This window comes from Phalacrocorax carbo, chromosome 6 (genome assembly GCF_963921805.1).
Source record: "Phalacrocorax carbo chromosome 6, bPhaCar2.1, whole genome shotgun sequence".
Lineage (NCBI taxonomy): Eukaryota > Metazoa > Chordata > Aves > Suliformes > Phalacrocoracidae > Phalacrocorax > Phalacrocorax carbo.
The window spans coordinates 338,197-353,202 of NC_087518.1; the positions used below are offsets into that span (position 1 = coordinate 338,197).

General features: G+C 42.8%; 1 protein-coding gene across 4 annotated transcripts in view; it reads left to right on the top strand.

The window, feature by feature from the left end:
* FGD5 (FYVE, RhoGEF and PH domain containing 5) overlaps positions 1 to 15,006 on the top strand; it is a 116,755-nt gene that overhangs the window by 43,494 nt on the left and 58,255 nt on the right. For all 4 annotated transcript variants that reach the window (XM_064455791.1, XM_064455788.1, XM_064455790.1 and 1 more), the window contains exons 3-5: positions 1,545 to 1,674; positions 13,528 to 13,586; positions 13,697 to 13,727. In XM_064455791.1, the coding sequence (XP_064311861.1) occupies positions 1,545 to 1,674; positions 13,528 to 13,586; positions 13,697 to 13,727 (220 nt within the window). The remainder of the gene's footprint in view (positions 1 to 1,544; positions 1,675 to 13,527; positions 13,587 to 13,696; positions 13,728 to 15,006) is intronic.

Sequence of the window (15,006 nt, forward strand, 5' to 3'; positions counted from 1 at the left end):
GGGTGTCAAGAGGATGGGGCCGGGCTCTTTTCAGCGGTGCCCAATGACAAGCCAAGGGGCAACGGGCACAAGTTAGATCACAGGAAGTTCCACCTGAACATGAGGACAAACCCCTTCCCTGTGCGGGTGCCAGAGCAGGGGCACAGGCTGCCCAGAGAGGCTGTGGGGTCCCTTCCCTGGAGACATTCACCCACCGCCTGGACGCGGCCCTGTGCCCCTGCTCTGGGTGTGCCTGCTCCAGCAGGGGGTGGGACGGGGTGATCTTCCAACCCCTGCCATTCTGTGATTCTGTGATTCTGTTGGCTGATCGCTGGAAACTACCACTGGAAAGGTACAGTGTGGTGTATAAGCTCCCAGAATGATATTGTGGCCAAAAATACTAATCTGTAAAAACATAGTAAAGTCAGGTAGGAACAGATAAGTGTTACACTGGTATACTTGGCACTTCTTTTGCCAGTGCTGGAATATTGAGTGTTGTGTTGTAGTACCAAGAACAGTACTAAAACTGGCTGGTAGTAGAAACTGGTGCTAAAATGGTTAGTAAATTGGATAATACTAATTGATAATTGGATAAAGTTCAGAGATTGTAGAATGATTAAATGATAGGAGGCACGACATAGTAAGACACCAAGATCTCCACCTATTTCATATAAAAGACAAAATTAAGGGACAACCTGAATACAGCCTGTGAGTACCTGCACAGTAACAAAATTTGGAAGACTGCCTCCAATTCAGCAGACAAAAGTTTAACAAGATCCAGTACCTGGAATTTGAAGCTAGGCATATTCAGATCAGCAATAAAAGACACCTCTAAGGCAAAGGGTAGGCACCATCTGGAGAAGCTACCTCCAGTCATGCTTTGTGGAGGTTTTGAAATCACTGGCCATTTCAATTTAAAAAAAAAAAAAAATTTCTTTCTAAAATAAAATGCTGGGAAGCCACTGGCCTGTATTACACACCGGATCCAGTACTCTTATCGCATGGCTTTCTCTGGGTTTCTGGAGCTGAATTCAGATTCGCTTGAAACAACTCAAGGATTCTGGGATCTGAGTACCTTATGCTTTAATTGATGCCATTGGTATTACAATTATATGTTACTCACTCTTCTGATGTTTTCCCAGAAAACTCTTTGTAACGATATCTAACTTCCATTTTTAATGAGCACTGAGATGTTAGTATGATTTTGTTACATCCATTTTGAGGGGTTGACTAGGGAGGAACAAAGCAGTTCTAGTTGCAACTAAGTATGAACTTTTTGCTCCAAACTGAGCCAGAACACTGATCTTTTGGGGAAGCTTGAACAAGTTCGGTTAACTTCCCACTGCTCCTTTCTGATCCTTCTACTTGCCTAAATGGTTGCTGTTAAACCTGGCAGCAAAAAAACCCAAAGCCTGAGAAATCTTGCTTTCCAAGTCTAGCAGGTCTGCAGGGATTCCCTGCCCACTGACTGATTATCTCTAAGCAATGAGTGGATTTGTTATGTCTGAGCAATAGTGAGTGTCTGGGAATAATACCAGTGAGCTAGTTGTTCTTTCTCTCTGCAGTGCCTACACCGAGCCCTACAAGGTGTGCCCAGTCTCTGTGATACCAATGGAGGTCATCACATCAGATGAGGATCAGAAGAGTTCAGAAGATGACGAGAGCAGCCTGGGTGATCCCAGCCTTGTCAACAAGGTAAAAGAGCTGAAAATGGGGAATGCGTGAAAGCCAGAGAGGGAGAACAATTTGCAGAAGAGCCTGGACTCTCAACTCTCTGCCCTTTTCCTGGTGCTCATTTAGAAATGTCAGAGCCATTAATCCTTTACTTCAGCAGTGCATTACCAACAATTTACCCCATAGCATGTGGCAAAGCCAAAGAAGTGCAGTCCTGAGGTGGGCAGTGGAGGCAAAGTAGCCAGCAGGAAAGGCCTGGCTTTAATGTCAGGAAAAATGTCTCACTCAGAAGGATTTAGCTGCAATCTTAAGAATTTTAAAACTACATAGAATAAAACAATGACAAATACATTACTGGGACCAGTTCTGCATTGGCTGGGAGATGGAGTAAATTATCTTATAGATCTCTGCCATCTCAAAATCCTCTCATAATGGGAAAATGCACTCATGTTTGGGTTTATTTTACTGACTTCTGATTAATAAAACAGCTCTTAAATTACGGAGAAGACCATGGAAAACGTGGCCACAGTTTAAGACCATACAAGGCTGTTTTAACTTCCAATAAGCTGACAGTGCAGTTGTTAAAGAAATGGCATCGAGCAGTTTTACGCACAAATTTATCCTTTTTTTTCACAGAAATTTTGCGCGTGTGTGTGTTCTTGTGTGGTTTAGCCCCAGTTGGCAACTAAACACCATGCAGCTGCTCGGTCACTCCCCCTGCCCCATGGGATGGGGGAGAGAATCAGAAGAACAAAAGCAAGGAAACTCATGGGTTGAGATAAGAACAGTTTAATAATTGAAATAAAATAGTAATAGTAATAATGGTAATGATAATAGTAATGATTACTATAATAATGATGATGATGATGATATAATAAAAAAGGAAAATAATGAGAGAGAGAAGTGAAGCCTGGGGAAAAAAAATAATTAAAAATCCCAAAGCCACAAGTGATGCAACTGCTCACCACCCAGTCTGATGCTGCTGGTCCCCAAGCCGCGATCACTGCCTGCCCCCAGCCAGCTCCCCCCAATTAATATACTGGGCATGATGTCATATGATATGGAATATCGCTTTGGCCAGTTTGGATCTGGTCTCTTAGCCCTCTCCCCTCCCAGCTTCTTGTGGACCTGGCAGAGCATGGGAAGCTAGAAAAGTCCTTCACTAGTACAAGCACTACCTAGCAACAACTAAAATATCAATGTGTTATCAACATTATTTTCATACTAAGTCCAAAGCACAGCACTATACCAGCTACGGTGAAGAATATTAACTCTATCCCAGCTAAAACCATGACAGTTCTTAAAAACTAATGTGAGCCTAACAATCTATCGTTCTGTCTCTGAGTACAAGCACCTACTGCATAGCCCACTTGGTATGCATGAAACAAATGGGTTTGTTTTTTTGAAGTCTTCCAATTCGAGCTGCAGGAACTAAGGCTGTGTAGGAAAACAGCAAATCCTGATTTCCTACACCTCTCTATGCCATTCATTTTGGCCTGGTCTCTCAGTGTCAGCACAGCTATGTGTCTTCCTGATTGTAGATGGCTGTGTCTGGTCATGCGCATGCATCAGAGCCTGCAAAAGTCTGTGCAGATGCCCCTCCAAAACCAAATGATGGCTGAGTAAGGGTCAACTCTGTCAAGGAGAAGCATAAGTATATTGATTCTAGGAAGATCAGATCTCTTCAGGCATTTCCAGAATGTGAAGCTTTGTTTAGGGGCAGGTGTAGAGACAGTGGGGAGCAGAATTTTCCCCTTACCAGGACACCAGTTCTTGAGAAACAGAAAAGGACACTGCAAGTTGAATGACAGTGAAGGGCAAATGAAACTGCTGTTGCTCTAATCTCTGAGTGAGAATGGCTTCCTTTGATTTCCCTGTGTGCTGTATCACTTTTAGGTCTACCCTGCAGGGTGCTGAGCTGCCTCTGGTACCAGTGGAAAAGGCTGTGGTTTGATGGCCTTGCTGACATGAAACAAATTAAACAGCTGCAAGCAACCTTATCTTTTTATCTCTGAGATTTATTTTATTTTTAGCTGTTTGTTTTCACACTGTTTTGGAAAGGGGAAAGCCTTTAAATTTCTGACGTTCCCTCTTAAATGAAAAATACTTTTCCTTCCAGTTCTACTAGTTAGCTGACAAATCACTAGCGTTTATAGAGCATACACTAGCGTGTTATCTGAGCTGGTGAGGTTTCTCAGCACCTCTTAGTTGTGATGCCAGTGGAGAAGTGACAACAAAATTGTGACTTGAGTTCACAAGGGAAGATGCATGCAATCACTATGCACTTGGAAGCAAATTGAAGTTGCTAAAACCTTTTTTTTTTTTTGCCATTTTTCTAGGGTTTTACTCAAGACACTAGGAAATTGTGTTTTTCTAAATGGCTCCCTTATTGCATCTCATGCATTTTAATTGTTCTGTTGTGCTGGGGTAACCACACTGTGTAGCTGTCACAGAAGGCGGCAGCATGTGCCTAGAGAACAAGCATGTGCTTTGGAGTCTAACTGGAGGTATCCCTCCCACTCTTCAGGTGAACACAAACTAAATATCTGCACATGCCTGATAGAGAACACAGAATATGTCTGGTTGGTTGGTTGGCCTTTGCTTCCCAAGCTAATTTTCAGCAAGGATCACAGTACACAGGACCAGACTTCCACAAGCTCCTGCGCAGCTGTCTTAAAACAGCTCCATCTGAGTACAGGCCATATTTCTGAGCTGACTGATGAATTAGTGCACGTGGCTATTTACCCTGCCAAGAAGGAGGCTGTGCTTATATGTGGGACCAAGAAAAGACCTAGAGATGAGAAGTGGCACTGAGACACCTTTGAGCATCTTTGTTCTTGTAGCCTCACTAGGGCAGGCATCACTTCGGACAGACTAAGGGGGTCCTGGGAACCACCCTGTCAAACCCTGTGTCCCCAGGACCCAATCTGTTAAAGGAGACACCTCATCTGGGTAGTCAGAGACCACGTAGCATCAGGACTCTTCTGCTACTCTGTAACAGTCTCTGCATCACTGCTGCAGGCTGTATGAAGCAGTAATCAAAAGATGGCCAGGGAAGACCCAATTTCGTAGGGAAAACAGCCAGTGCAGGGTTCTAACATGAAGGATGCAATATGTTTAACTGTTGTCTTTCACCCATGCCAGCCACAGAATCATAGTGATACCGGGAATCTTCCAAGGGCTTATTCAGCCCATGCTGCAGATTCTCTGTCAGAGACAAGGGCTTCCAGTTCTCTGTAATTAAGAGTGAACGGGATAAATTCCATCTGTCCACAGCTCTTGTCTCAGAAAGCACTGGTTTCTTTACAGACTGACAGAGGACTTTTTCCTACCCTACTGCTCCCACCTCCTTTTATTGTATTCTCACACAAATCTTCTGAGTGCCAAGGGAACATTAGCTACCCTGCCAAAACCTGTCCTATAATGACAAAGCACAAAGAACTTGTCCAGCTCCCCAGTGAAGTGGTGTGTCCCCTTGGAGCAGAATCCTCAGGACAACGCAAAATGGCAGTACAACACGGAAGAGTTCACAAGCACTGTCACTTGGGGAGAACTGGCAGAGACATGTTGGTCTCAATGCCAAAAACAATAGCATGGATTTTGAAATGAGCTAATCATGTTAAAACAACTGTTTGGGGCTGGCCTACTAACAGCTGAATATGGATTTTTAAAAACACATATGCACACACAATAAAAGAACCTTCTGGGGTTTATTTGTTTGATTTCTGTTTTTCTCCTCCTCAGGGAAACTTAGTTTAAAGGCATGAAACAGCCTAGGTGATAAAATCTCCCTGAGTTCAGACACATGAATTTCATTTGCATTGAGCTGGATTCTACCTGGTGCCTTTCACTGTCATGACTGAATTCCTGTACCAAAATGCAAGCATGCTTTGGTTTTTCTCACCTGCTTTCTCCTACCCTGCTTGCTGATGAATCGCAAGACTTCCAGTTAGCAGCAGAATTTTTTCCTCTGATATTTCTTTTTAAGGCTCATTTTTATAAGTAAATATAATTTTAAAAGTTAGCTTTGTACACACACTTCCTGGTATTGTTTCAACAGCTCGTCTCCTTTGAATCCCTGCTCTCCTGGGGACCAGATTCACATGAGTGTGGAGAAATTTTTAGAGCCTGCTGGAATCCCTATTCTTGAAACAATTTGAATCATAGCCAATAGTATATGTTGAGGTATTTTTTACATTATCAGCTTTATTTTAAAGAGCAAACAAAGAGGGGCTTTAATCTCTATTGTGTTACAGGAATTTTTATTACCAAAAACCTATTTGGAATGGGGCAAGTATAAAAATGTAAAACAGGAGGTAGGTTTTGAATTTTGCCTTTATTCCACTGGGAGTACCTCAGACCCTGAGAAGCTAAGAATTTGTCACCAGAACTCACCTGGTGGTTTTGATTCTTCTGTATAAGACTAACAGTGAAAATTCATTCTTTCTGGTTAAATAAGTACTTTATTTCCTTCTCTTCAGTCTGCTGGCATGTGATAACAACCTAGAGAACTCAGAGGCAGGTAATGCTGTAAGTTTTCTTAACCTTTGTGATTCTACTTGGTTCTGTTATAAAAAGTGGTGTCCTTCACTTACACTACTGATGGAGATTCACTCTTTTTTTTCCTTCTGCTATGCTAATTTAGAAGAGCTCCTGGGCCATCTCTCATTCATGTGTCTTTTATATATGTTCATTTAATTAAATCCCTCCCAATTTATCAGAAGGTGACACATTGCTTTTCTGTACAGGGCTCTCAAGGTTATATGATGGCATCTGAGCTGCCTACAGAAAAAAAAAAAAAAGTGGAATTAGGGATTCCAGTTAGGAATAAAAAACATGTCAAATAAAATAAGGACCTTCTCTTTATCTCCTACCTGTGAACCTCCACTCACTAGACAAATGCTCAAAGTCCAGGATTTAGAACCCCAGATTTTTCCTCTCATCATTGAGCTGATTCAAACCTGAACTTTGTGATTGTTTTTTACTGCTTAAACCAGATAAATCCGTCTTGGACCCTGCCCGCCCGGCAAATGAGCATTAAAGGAATTAAAGGGGAAATGAGCTTAATAGTTCAGATTTGACTAACTAGCAACTTCAAACTGAGTTCCCTTTGGCAGAACTTAGTTTTTGTAGCAGTCTCAGAATTTTCAGTTTTAAAAAGAAGATCAGAAATAGAGGCAATATAATCTTGAAAGTCTACTTTTGAGAAGCTCAGCTCCATGGTTTGAAATGGACTAAAATCAACACGTGTTGGTAGGTTTCACCTATTGTGGGTTATGATCTGAGTTTCTGAATTGCCTCTGTAGTTTAAGGAAGATGCTGCATATGCTGGATCATCAGCTACCCCTCCATAGCTTGCGCCTCTCATTTTAGTGTCAGAATTTTCAAGCAAGAGTCTTCAGACAGTTCCTTTTTTGTAGGTACTTTTTAAGAGTGATTCTTCAGGCCATTTGATTCCTTTTGTCACTAACCTCCTACAACCTCCAATTGTTATGAAACTGAAGGGAGCCCCAAGACAATTCTTTTACCACACCTAACCCTCCATCTGGCTGAAGATAAGGACCCAGCATGGAGGAGTGATTTTTATGCTCAATCCAGAGAAGAGAAAAAAAAAACCATCTGATGAGATTAGAGATCAAACTTGCGGGCAAGGGAGGAAGCTAGGTTCTAGCCTTAAGGTTCACTGTGGGCGCATCAAGCCTTTCAAGGGATTCACTGAGATGATAGTATCCCGAATGCATCTGCCCTCCTACCACTACATTAACAGCTCTACTTGGGGAAGTAGGTTAGGCTTGGGGAAGGGCAAACACCTGTGGGATAAACCAAAGCAAGGAGATGCAGCAGGCACCCCGTGGTGGTGTGAAAATTTTCTGAAGAAATACATGGAGATGAAGCACAGGTTTTGGGTTCTGTGGAGATGGGGATGGGTCAGGGACCCATCCACCAATTTAAGAATTCATTTTTCCAGCGTCTTGCTGAGACCCATGCAGGCAGTCCTGTTACAACACTATAAAACATATTGCCTTGGACTGGGGTTCAAGAGCTTTTTTCATCACGCTGCTTGACCCAGACTGTGTCACACACAGGCTAAAGGTACTCTGATCAAACAAAGTAGCAGGCTTAAAAATAACCACAATAGTCAATGGAAGGCATTTAGACTGTGTTCAATTACACAATTTGCACCACAGTGATGAGAGGCTGAGTCTTCCTTTTCAGGGTGCCTTTGGAAGGAGGAAGCAGTGGCTGGGTAAATGGGGTGCTAGGAATGTTGTAGCAACATTTTAAGAACTCTGTTATATTTAGGAATGACATACAGCGAACCCTACGTTAAGCCACTAGGCAAAGGAACAATTAAAGATGCTCTCTTAAACCTGTCTGTAAACGCAGGAGGGACTTTGATCTGAAGAACTGAAGGGAATCTCAGAAGAATAATAAGAAAAGAATGTGATTAATCTGGGTGAATACCTTTAAGAATTATAGTCTGTAAAGCACTCAGGAAATAAATTAATACAAATCCTAGGGCAAGTAATAAAGCCAGAGCTGGAACATAAAAACATTTCTTTCATCTAGAACACAAATCTGCCTGCCAGTTAACTGTATGGGAAATCTAAAAGGAAACCAATCTGTACACAAATACTGTTGAGTTTAGTCTAAAACCAGCAATATGTTACAAGGAACTGGGTACAGCCATCATACAAGAGATGTGGTTTTACCCTGGTGGCAAAATGTGAAAGGCTGTAGCAAGGTGAATAACATGTAACCAGACCAAAATGGTATAAAAGGAATTCAGACCAAATGTGACTGGATTTTATGCCAATGAAAACCCAAAGCATTCTGGCTAGTCATTTAGGACTTTAGGTTTAATATATCTAATCCTAGCCAGACTGGAGGGGTGCGCTGGGGCCATGACATGAAGGGGAACTTCATACAGAAGCAATCCCTAATGCTGTACTTATCAGAAGGCAGCACCGGAGGTAAGGTGCTCCACCTTTCTCCCAGGTATCAAAATAAAAGGCAATGGATGAAAACGGGGGCAGCAACCCAGTATGGCAGATGGAGGGGACCTGCAGCCCACACAAACAGGGCAGCTACTGTCTCATGGCAGCAGTACATAAAACTGCCTTTGCTGCTCCTTAACCATTTCCACTAGGTGGGCTTGGTTTCCAGACTCCATTAATCATTCTGTTTTGCAAACCTTTAACCTTCACATATTAAAACACACACACATGCACACACACAAAACTGAAACATGCTAGAGTTGGGAATGACAGATTTGTGTGCCTTGAGGAAGCACCTAATTCAGATGCCTTTCAAGGGACAGCTCTTGATTTATATAATGACACAGATTCCCCAGGAGACCTGCAATCTGGCTCTTCAAGGAAGGGGCCTGGAAGACAGCAGATGTGCACTGCTTTTTCTTCTCTCTCACTGATTCACAGAGCCAGCCTGAAAAAGTCTCTTGTTCTAGTAACGCCTCAGTTTACTGTTGGCACTGCTGTGACATCACAGTGAACTGCTACAGAGTTCCTAATAGTTACAAAAGGGGCATTATGAAGTCTCTCAGCTCAGAGACTGAAGCCTGCAAACTGTTGTCAGCCTCTGATTGTAACAGTTGCACTCTTGTGCTGGGTACCATCCAGCTACAATGCACCTACCCTGAGGAGTCTGTGAAATAAGGCACACACATAGGAAAATACACGAAGAGATGCAGTTTGTCCATGTCAGTATGGCAAGCCAGAGGCACACACAAGAATGGAGCTGCTGCTGCTGTGACCAGTTACCCTGTTTTTGAAAAGCAAAGAGTTACTCCCTGTGAGTACTCCAGATGAATGGCTTGTTCAGTACTAATGTTTTGCTTTAACTGAACTGTTCTGCGAGCTACTTCTGTTGCTTTTAGGCCATACAGCCCCATTCCAGTCCCATGGAAGCAGATTCGTCCCCAGCCCCACAATTTTTAAAGCTGGATCAGGAGACCAATGCACAACTGAGAGCTGGCACTGGGCTCAGAGGGGAGTGACTGGCACTGTCACCAAAGTACCATCTAATCAAAGTATGGCCTGTTAGGGCCCACGTCAGATGCCTTGGCATTGCTCAGAACAAAGCCAGAGCATATAAATGATGTATTGTGGAGACATCATCCCTATATTAATGGGATCTCTACCACACACATAAGGGAATCCTGCAACTGTTAAGTGCCACATTAGCACACTCAGCATGGGCCAATAGCTACCTTTCTCCACCTGTTCACTACTCCTCAGCCCAAATATTTGTTCTATCAGAAGACACAAAATGGACACAACACCTAAAGTTTCTCAGTTTGAACTACCTAAGACTAGTACTTAACTTCAGGTGTGCCCTGTAAAGAGCTGCAGGCTTTTAGGTCTTTATTGTTCTAAACAAAAACTTTCTGTGGTAGTGTGCTTCATTATACATTGGGAAACATGGGCTGCTGGAGAAGGAGAAACTCTGATCAAGTCACAAGTCATCTCTAGGTCTTAATTTTCCATCAGTAAACTTGGTATCCATTTGGAGGAGGGCAGTAGGGCTTCGTTTGTTAGCCAATGGGGAGATGATTGCACAGTATCACCTTTGCTTCACAAGTTTTGCTGATCAGGGGAGCTGTAGCAACTGTACAAGCTCCTAACCTGGTTAAAGTGCTTTTGTGTTTGCGACCTTCCTGGCACCATCAGGTTTTTCAGGGTGGAGAGAACAGGGAGATATTTCTGTTATATATTGCAACTTTATGTTATATATTGCAAGCATTTTATTAATCATTTGGTTTTGGGGAGGATGGGGTGATGAGGCTATGAGACAAGAAGACTCAGTGAAGCAGAAAGCCAAGGGACCCCACATTGCTGCATGGCCTCCATCTGCTAAGCAGAGGCATGCAGTGAGGCCTAGAGTCCAGCTTCTGAAGAGGGAACTGGGAGGGAACCATACCACAGGGCTGAGCACAGGACTGGGTGCAGGGAGTAAAGATTACTAAAAAGGTGGCAGCTTGACAGCGTTATAATAATCGCACCTAGACTTTGTTTCAGAAACTTGATTCTTGAGGGACCTGGACTCCCTCTATCCCCTATTCCCAGCAGTCTGTCTCTGGACACTGTCGTCAAACTCAGAGTTCATTTCCTGGTTAAACAAACAGCAATTAAATAACACAAGACAGGCAACGCCTAGAGACACTGTCTCAAAACTCACCCTAGACAGGCCATGTGACACCGGGGTCCCTGTGTTTTGTCTCTTGGCTAAGACATATTAATCATAAGGGAATTAGAGAGTATGACAATGTGTGTATGCAAAGGGAAAGTGGGCCTGGCCTGCTGGGGAAATGCACTCTGCTTCTTGGCAGTGCAGAGCCAGGCTTGTCCACAGAGGACTTGTTGGGCAGCCAGCACTGGGCCAGGTGACCCAGAAAGAGGCACACCCCCTTTCATTTGCTCTGCTATGTCTGTGTAGAGAAAATGAGAGAGAACAGAAAACTCAGTGCCTCTAGTGTGTTCCTACAGCAGCTGAGACAACCAGGAGAAGCACATCATGATCTTCAAGAGGTGCTACCACAGTGGAACCAGGGGGAAAGGGGCAATCAAATATTTGCTCCCAGCAGGAAAGTGAAACTAAGGAAAAAATTTAAGATCTTGATAGTACATTCTGTTGAACTGTAGTGAAGTTCTCCAAAAGTAAGTGATTCAAAGCATGCTCTTTAGCACCCATCAGCTAAAAGAACAAAGCACTAGGGTACATATCCTCAGACTTCTGGTGCTAAAGGAGAGGTGGATTAGACATCTGAAACTGATGAGTAGTTCACTCTCTATATTTCTTTTGGCTCTTGCAATCTTTATTTGCCTCCCAGTAAAAGTACACAGAAGTAAACTAAAGGTGAAAAAAACATCACTGTGACACTGTTCATTTTCTATACATGAAGCCTCATTCATTCAACCATCAGCATCAGGGTTCAAAGACTTTTTCACTCATATTCACTAATGATCAGATTGTAATCTTCCTCAGTGTCCGTCACCCCCAGAATGAAAACTCACAGACCAGCAAGGGATCTTTAGTTTCCTCAGAGAAACTGAAGCCTTTCCTTTGCTCATGTGTGCAGTCAATACTGACGTCTATTTGCAACATGCTTTGACTGGCCCTTGAATCCTCTGAAATAGACAGTGGTGAATTCCCTTGTTGGTGCTTGAATTCCTTGCTTTTGTAATGCATACCTGAAGTTATAGAAATCAGAAGGATCTTTAAAAATAACTTCTGTTCCATCACATGTTCCTCTTTCAATTTATGGATATTGGGCAGTTAAATTTCTTCAATTATGTTTCAGTTGGTCTTGCTACTGGGTTTTTTGCACTCCAAGTATCCATCCACATTACTGAATGTCAGCTTCTAGCACTTAAGGGAATGTTTCATTCTGTCTTACACTGTTCACAGCTTACTGCAGGCAGAATGACCCAGAAACTTTGGGAGGGGTAGAAAATCCTGAAATCCAGTTGTTGTTCCCTCTATAGATACAAAAAGTGGCAGATGGTTCACCATGATGATGGAATGGGACTTTGAGCAACTCAGATACTTCTATCATGTGCCAGCACACCTGTGTCCCAAGGGAATGCTAATGAGGAGGAAGGACAGAGAGTAAAAAGTCTATAACGCATTTAGCTTGAACTGGCTTAGACATTTTTTACTGCTCAGATCTGCTGTGTAAGTCCCAATTGTGTATCTGATCTATCAAGTGTGATTTGGAAACTCAGCATTTTTGGGAAGCTAAATTTGGTTTTAGGGTCCTAGCAATGATTTTTATGAGGGCTCCCAATTAAGTTTCATGTTGCCTGACCCCTAGCAGTCCCCTCATGCAGAATTTGTGGAGGAGATACAGCCACAAACTTTCTACCTGGCTGTTATACTAAGGGACTGCATCGTATGTCAGCAAGTCCCCCTCTCTCCTTTCAGAATCAGGATCTGTAAGCAATGTGTTTCCAGCATACCCGGTCTGGCAAACAATGTTGTCAAGTCTTGCTGCTGAACTCATCTCCCCTGAGTCTGCTTTAGGTCACTGAGGGCTGCTTTTCCTTACTACTACTAGACTACTGTTTTAGTTCCCTACTTCACCACTGCTAAATAAGTCAAACTTTTCCCAATAGATTCCTTTCAGTATTTCCATGTTTTGGTCATTTCTTACCATAAGGATGAGTCATGAAATAGGAGCAAAACACCCTAATTAGCCACTTGCACCTCAGAGCCATACACTTTGCTTCTTCAATAGTTTTCTGTGTCTCCCGAGATGTCTACTAGCTAAATAGATGCCACTGAGATTTCAAACAATGTTGTCTGCTGGAATATGGAACTGTTTGCTTTCTGGAGATATTTATGGCCATTTAGCATAGACATCTTGTTTAGCATGTAATAAAGCCCTTTGCCCCATTTGCTTCCACAGATCTCACAGCAGTCAGAACATTTTGGAATATGACCATTTTGATAAAGAACTCCCTTTTCCATGTAATTAGGAGTACTAAACACATGGTATGAGCCTCAACAGCCATGAAGCTAGCCTGTTCAATTTAAGCACTTTCTGCTTCTCTGACAAATTTTGGACCTGTAAAAATCACCAGAAAATTTATCTCCTGCTTCAATAAGAATACATTTTTCAAACTTAACATCTGCCTTAGCAGCTATTATATGGTACTATATTACTAGTATTTAAATTGCGGAAACACTCTGTCATGGAAAGGACTCCAGGATGCCAGACACTGAACAACAAAGAATAAAAGCCTGGTCACTATTTTTACTGAAGGAATATGTCAGTTCAAAGTGCTCTCTAACACTGGTTTGCTTCTTGGAATGAGATGTCTCTTAACTGTCCCTGGTTTTTGCTGTTAACAGAAAGAAGGCCAGTCCAGAGCTTACCTCATTGCCCAGGAGCTGATGTCATCAGAAAAAGTGTGAGTTCATTGTCATAACCTATTTGTTGCTCTCCTAAAACTGAAGCTATGCAATCCACCCTTCAGCATTGGGTTGATGGCAATTAATAAAAGTTTGTCTCTTTCCCCAGATATGTGGAGATGCTCCAGCTGTTACGTATGGTAAGTAAATAATTTAAATCACTGAAGCCTAATTGCTCTTTTACTTAGCTGCAATTTAGAAGACATAAAAGCATTGAAGGCACTGAGGTGAATTTGAGGAGGAATGGCTTACTGTGAACCATTGCAAAGGAATAGGTCTGCCACTGATCTGCTCTTGCTACAGATCCCCAAATGTAGCATTTGTCATTCACAAGCATTTGTCATTTACAAGCATTTGTCATTCACATTTGTCACTCACAAGTGTTGGCCAACAGTGCTTGCTGGGGCTCTGAGGCTGGTGTAAGATGCAGAATAAGCCTAGTGCAGAGAAGGAGATGGTGATAAACAGGGGTGAACCCTCTCTCTTCAGAGAGAGGCAGATAGGAGCAGAGCTATGAAGCATGGAGTTTTGGTTAGAATAGATTCACTCTGCTTCCTTTTAAGCTTCTTTTCTTCTGATAATGCAATATCAGTAATATCCAGTGTGGCCTGGATATCTACACTGTGACACAGGTAGTCACCATGGGCAAAAGACACTCTGGTGTCAGGAACACATGAGGGAACTCACACAAAGAATCATTTGTAGTGCCTGATAGAGAGCTTTTGCATGGTATAAACCCAATAGTGGCTTTGTCCTGGAAGACTTGTCTGTTTAATAGAGCTGCCACTGCTTCCCTGGATCCTGATATACAGCTTAGGTAGCCACGCTCACTACATCTTTCTTGGCTGTTAGTTGCAAGGCACTAGGGAATGATAGCCACCAGACAAAGCATGCCCGCTGCTGCTTGGAAAGAAATTCCCTGAGAAGGCAAAAAGTAGCCCCAGGTTGTCCTTGGAGGATACCCCAAATGCTCACAGTGGACAGGAACTCCAATGAAGAGAAAAGTAATGAGGTTAGCACCATATTGCTACTTGTGTTGTGCCTCTCAAGCAAGATGCCAAAGCTTAAGAGCCTTCTCAGGCTTGGGCAGCAGAGGCAGGAGAACAGCCTTAAATGTGATAAACCCCTTGCAGACAATTGCATTTCAACAAATCACAAACCGCCAAACTGGTCAGCTGGGACCCAAACTCTTTAGAGGACTTAGCTCCTTAGCTGGAGTCTACCAATATTTTGATAAATTGGTGATAACCTGCTTCGCTATTTGCCTCATCTATCCTGGCTTTCCTCTTATTTCTGCACAGCCAACCACATTATTTCATACTAGTGCGACATAGTTGTAGTTATCCATTGTCCCCTGGGGAAGCAAGGGTGGTTTCTTTACCTGTGGACTTCAGGGCTTCTGATCAGTAAGAATACCCA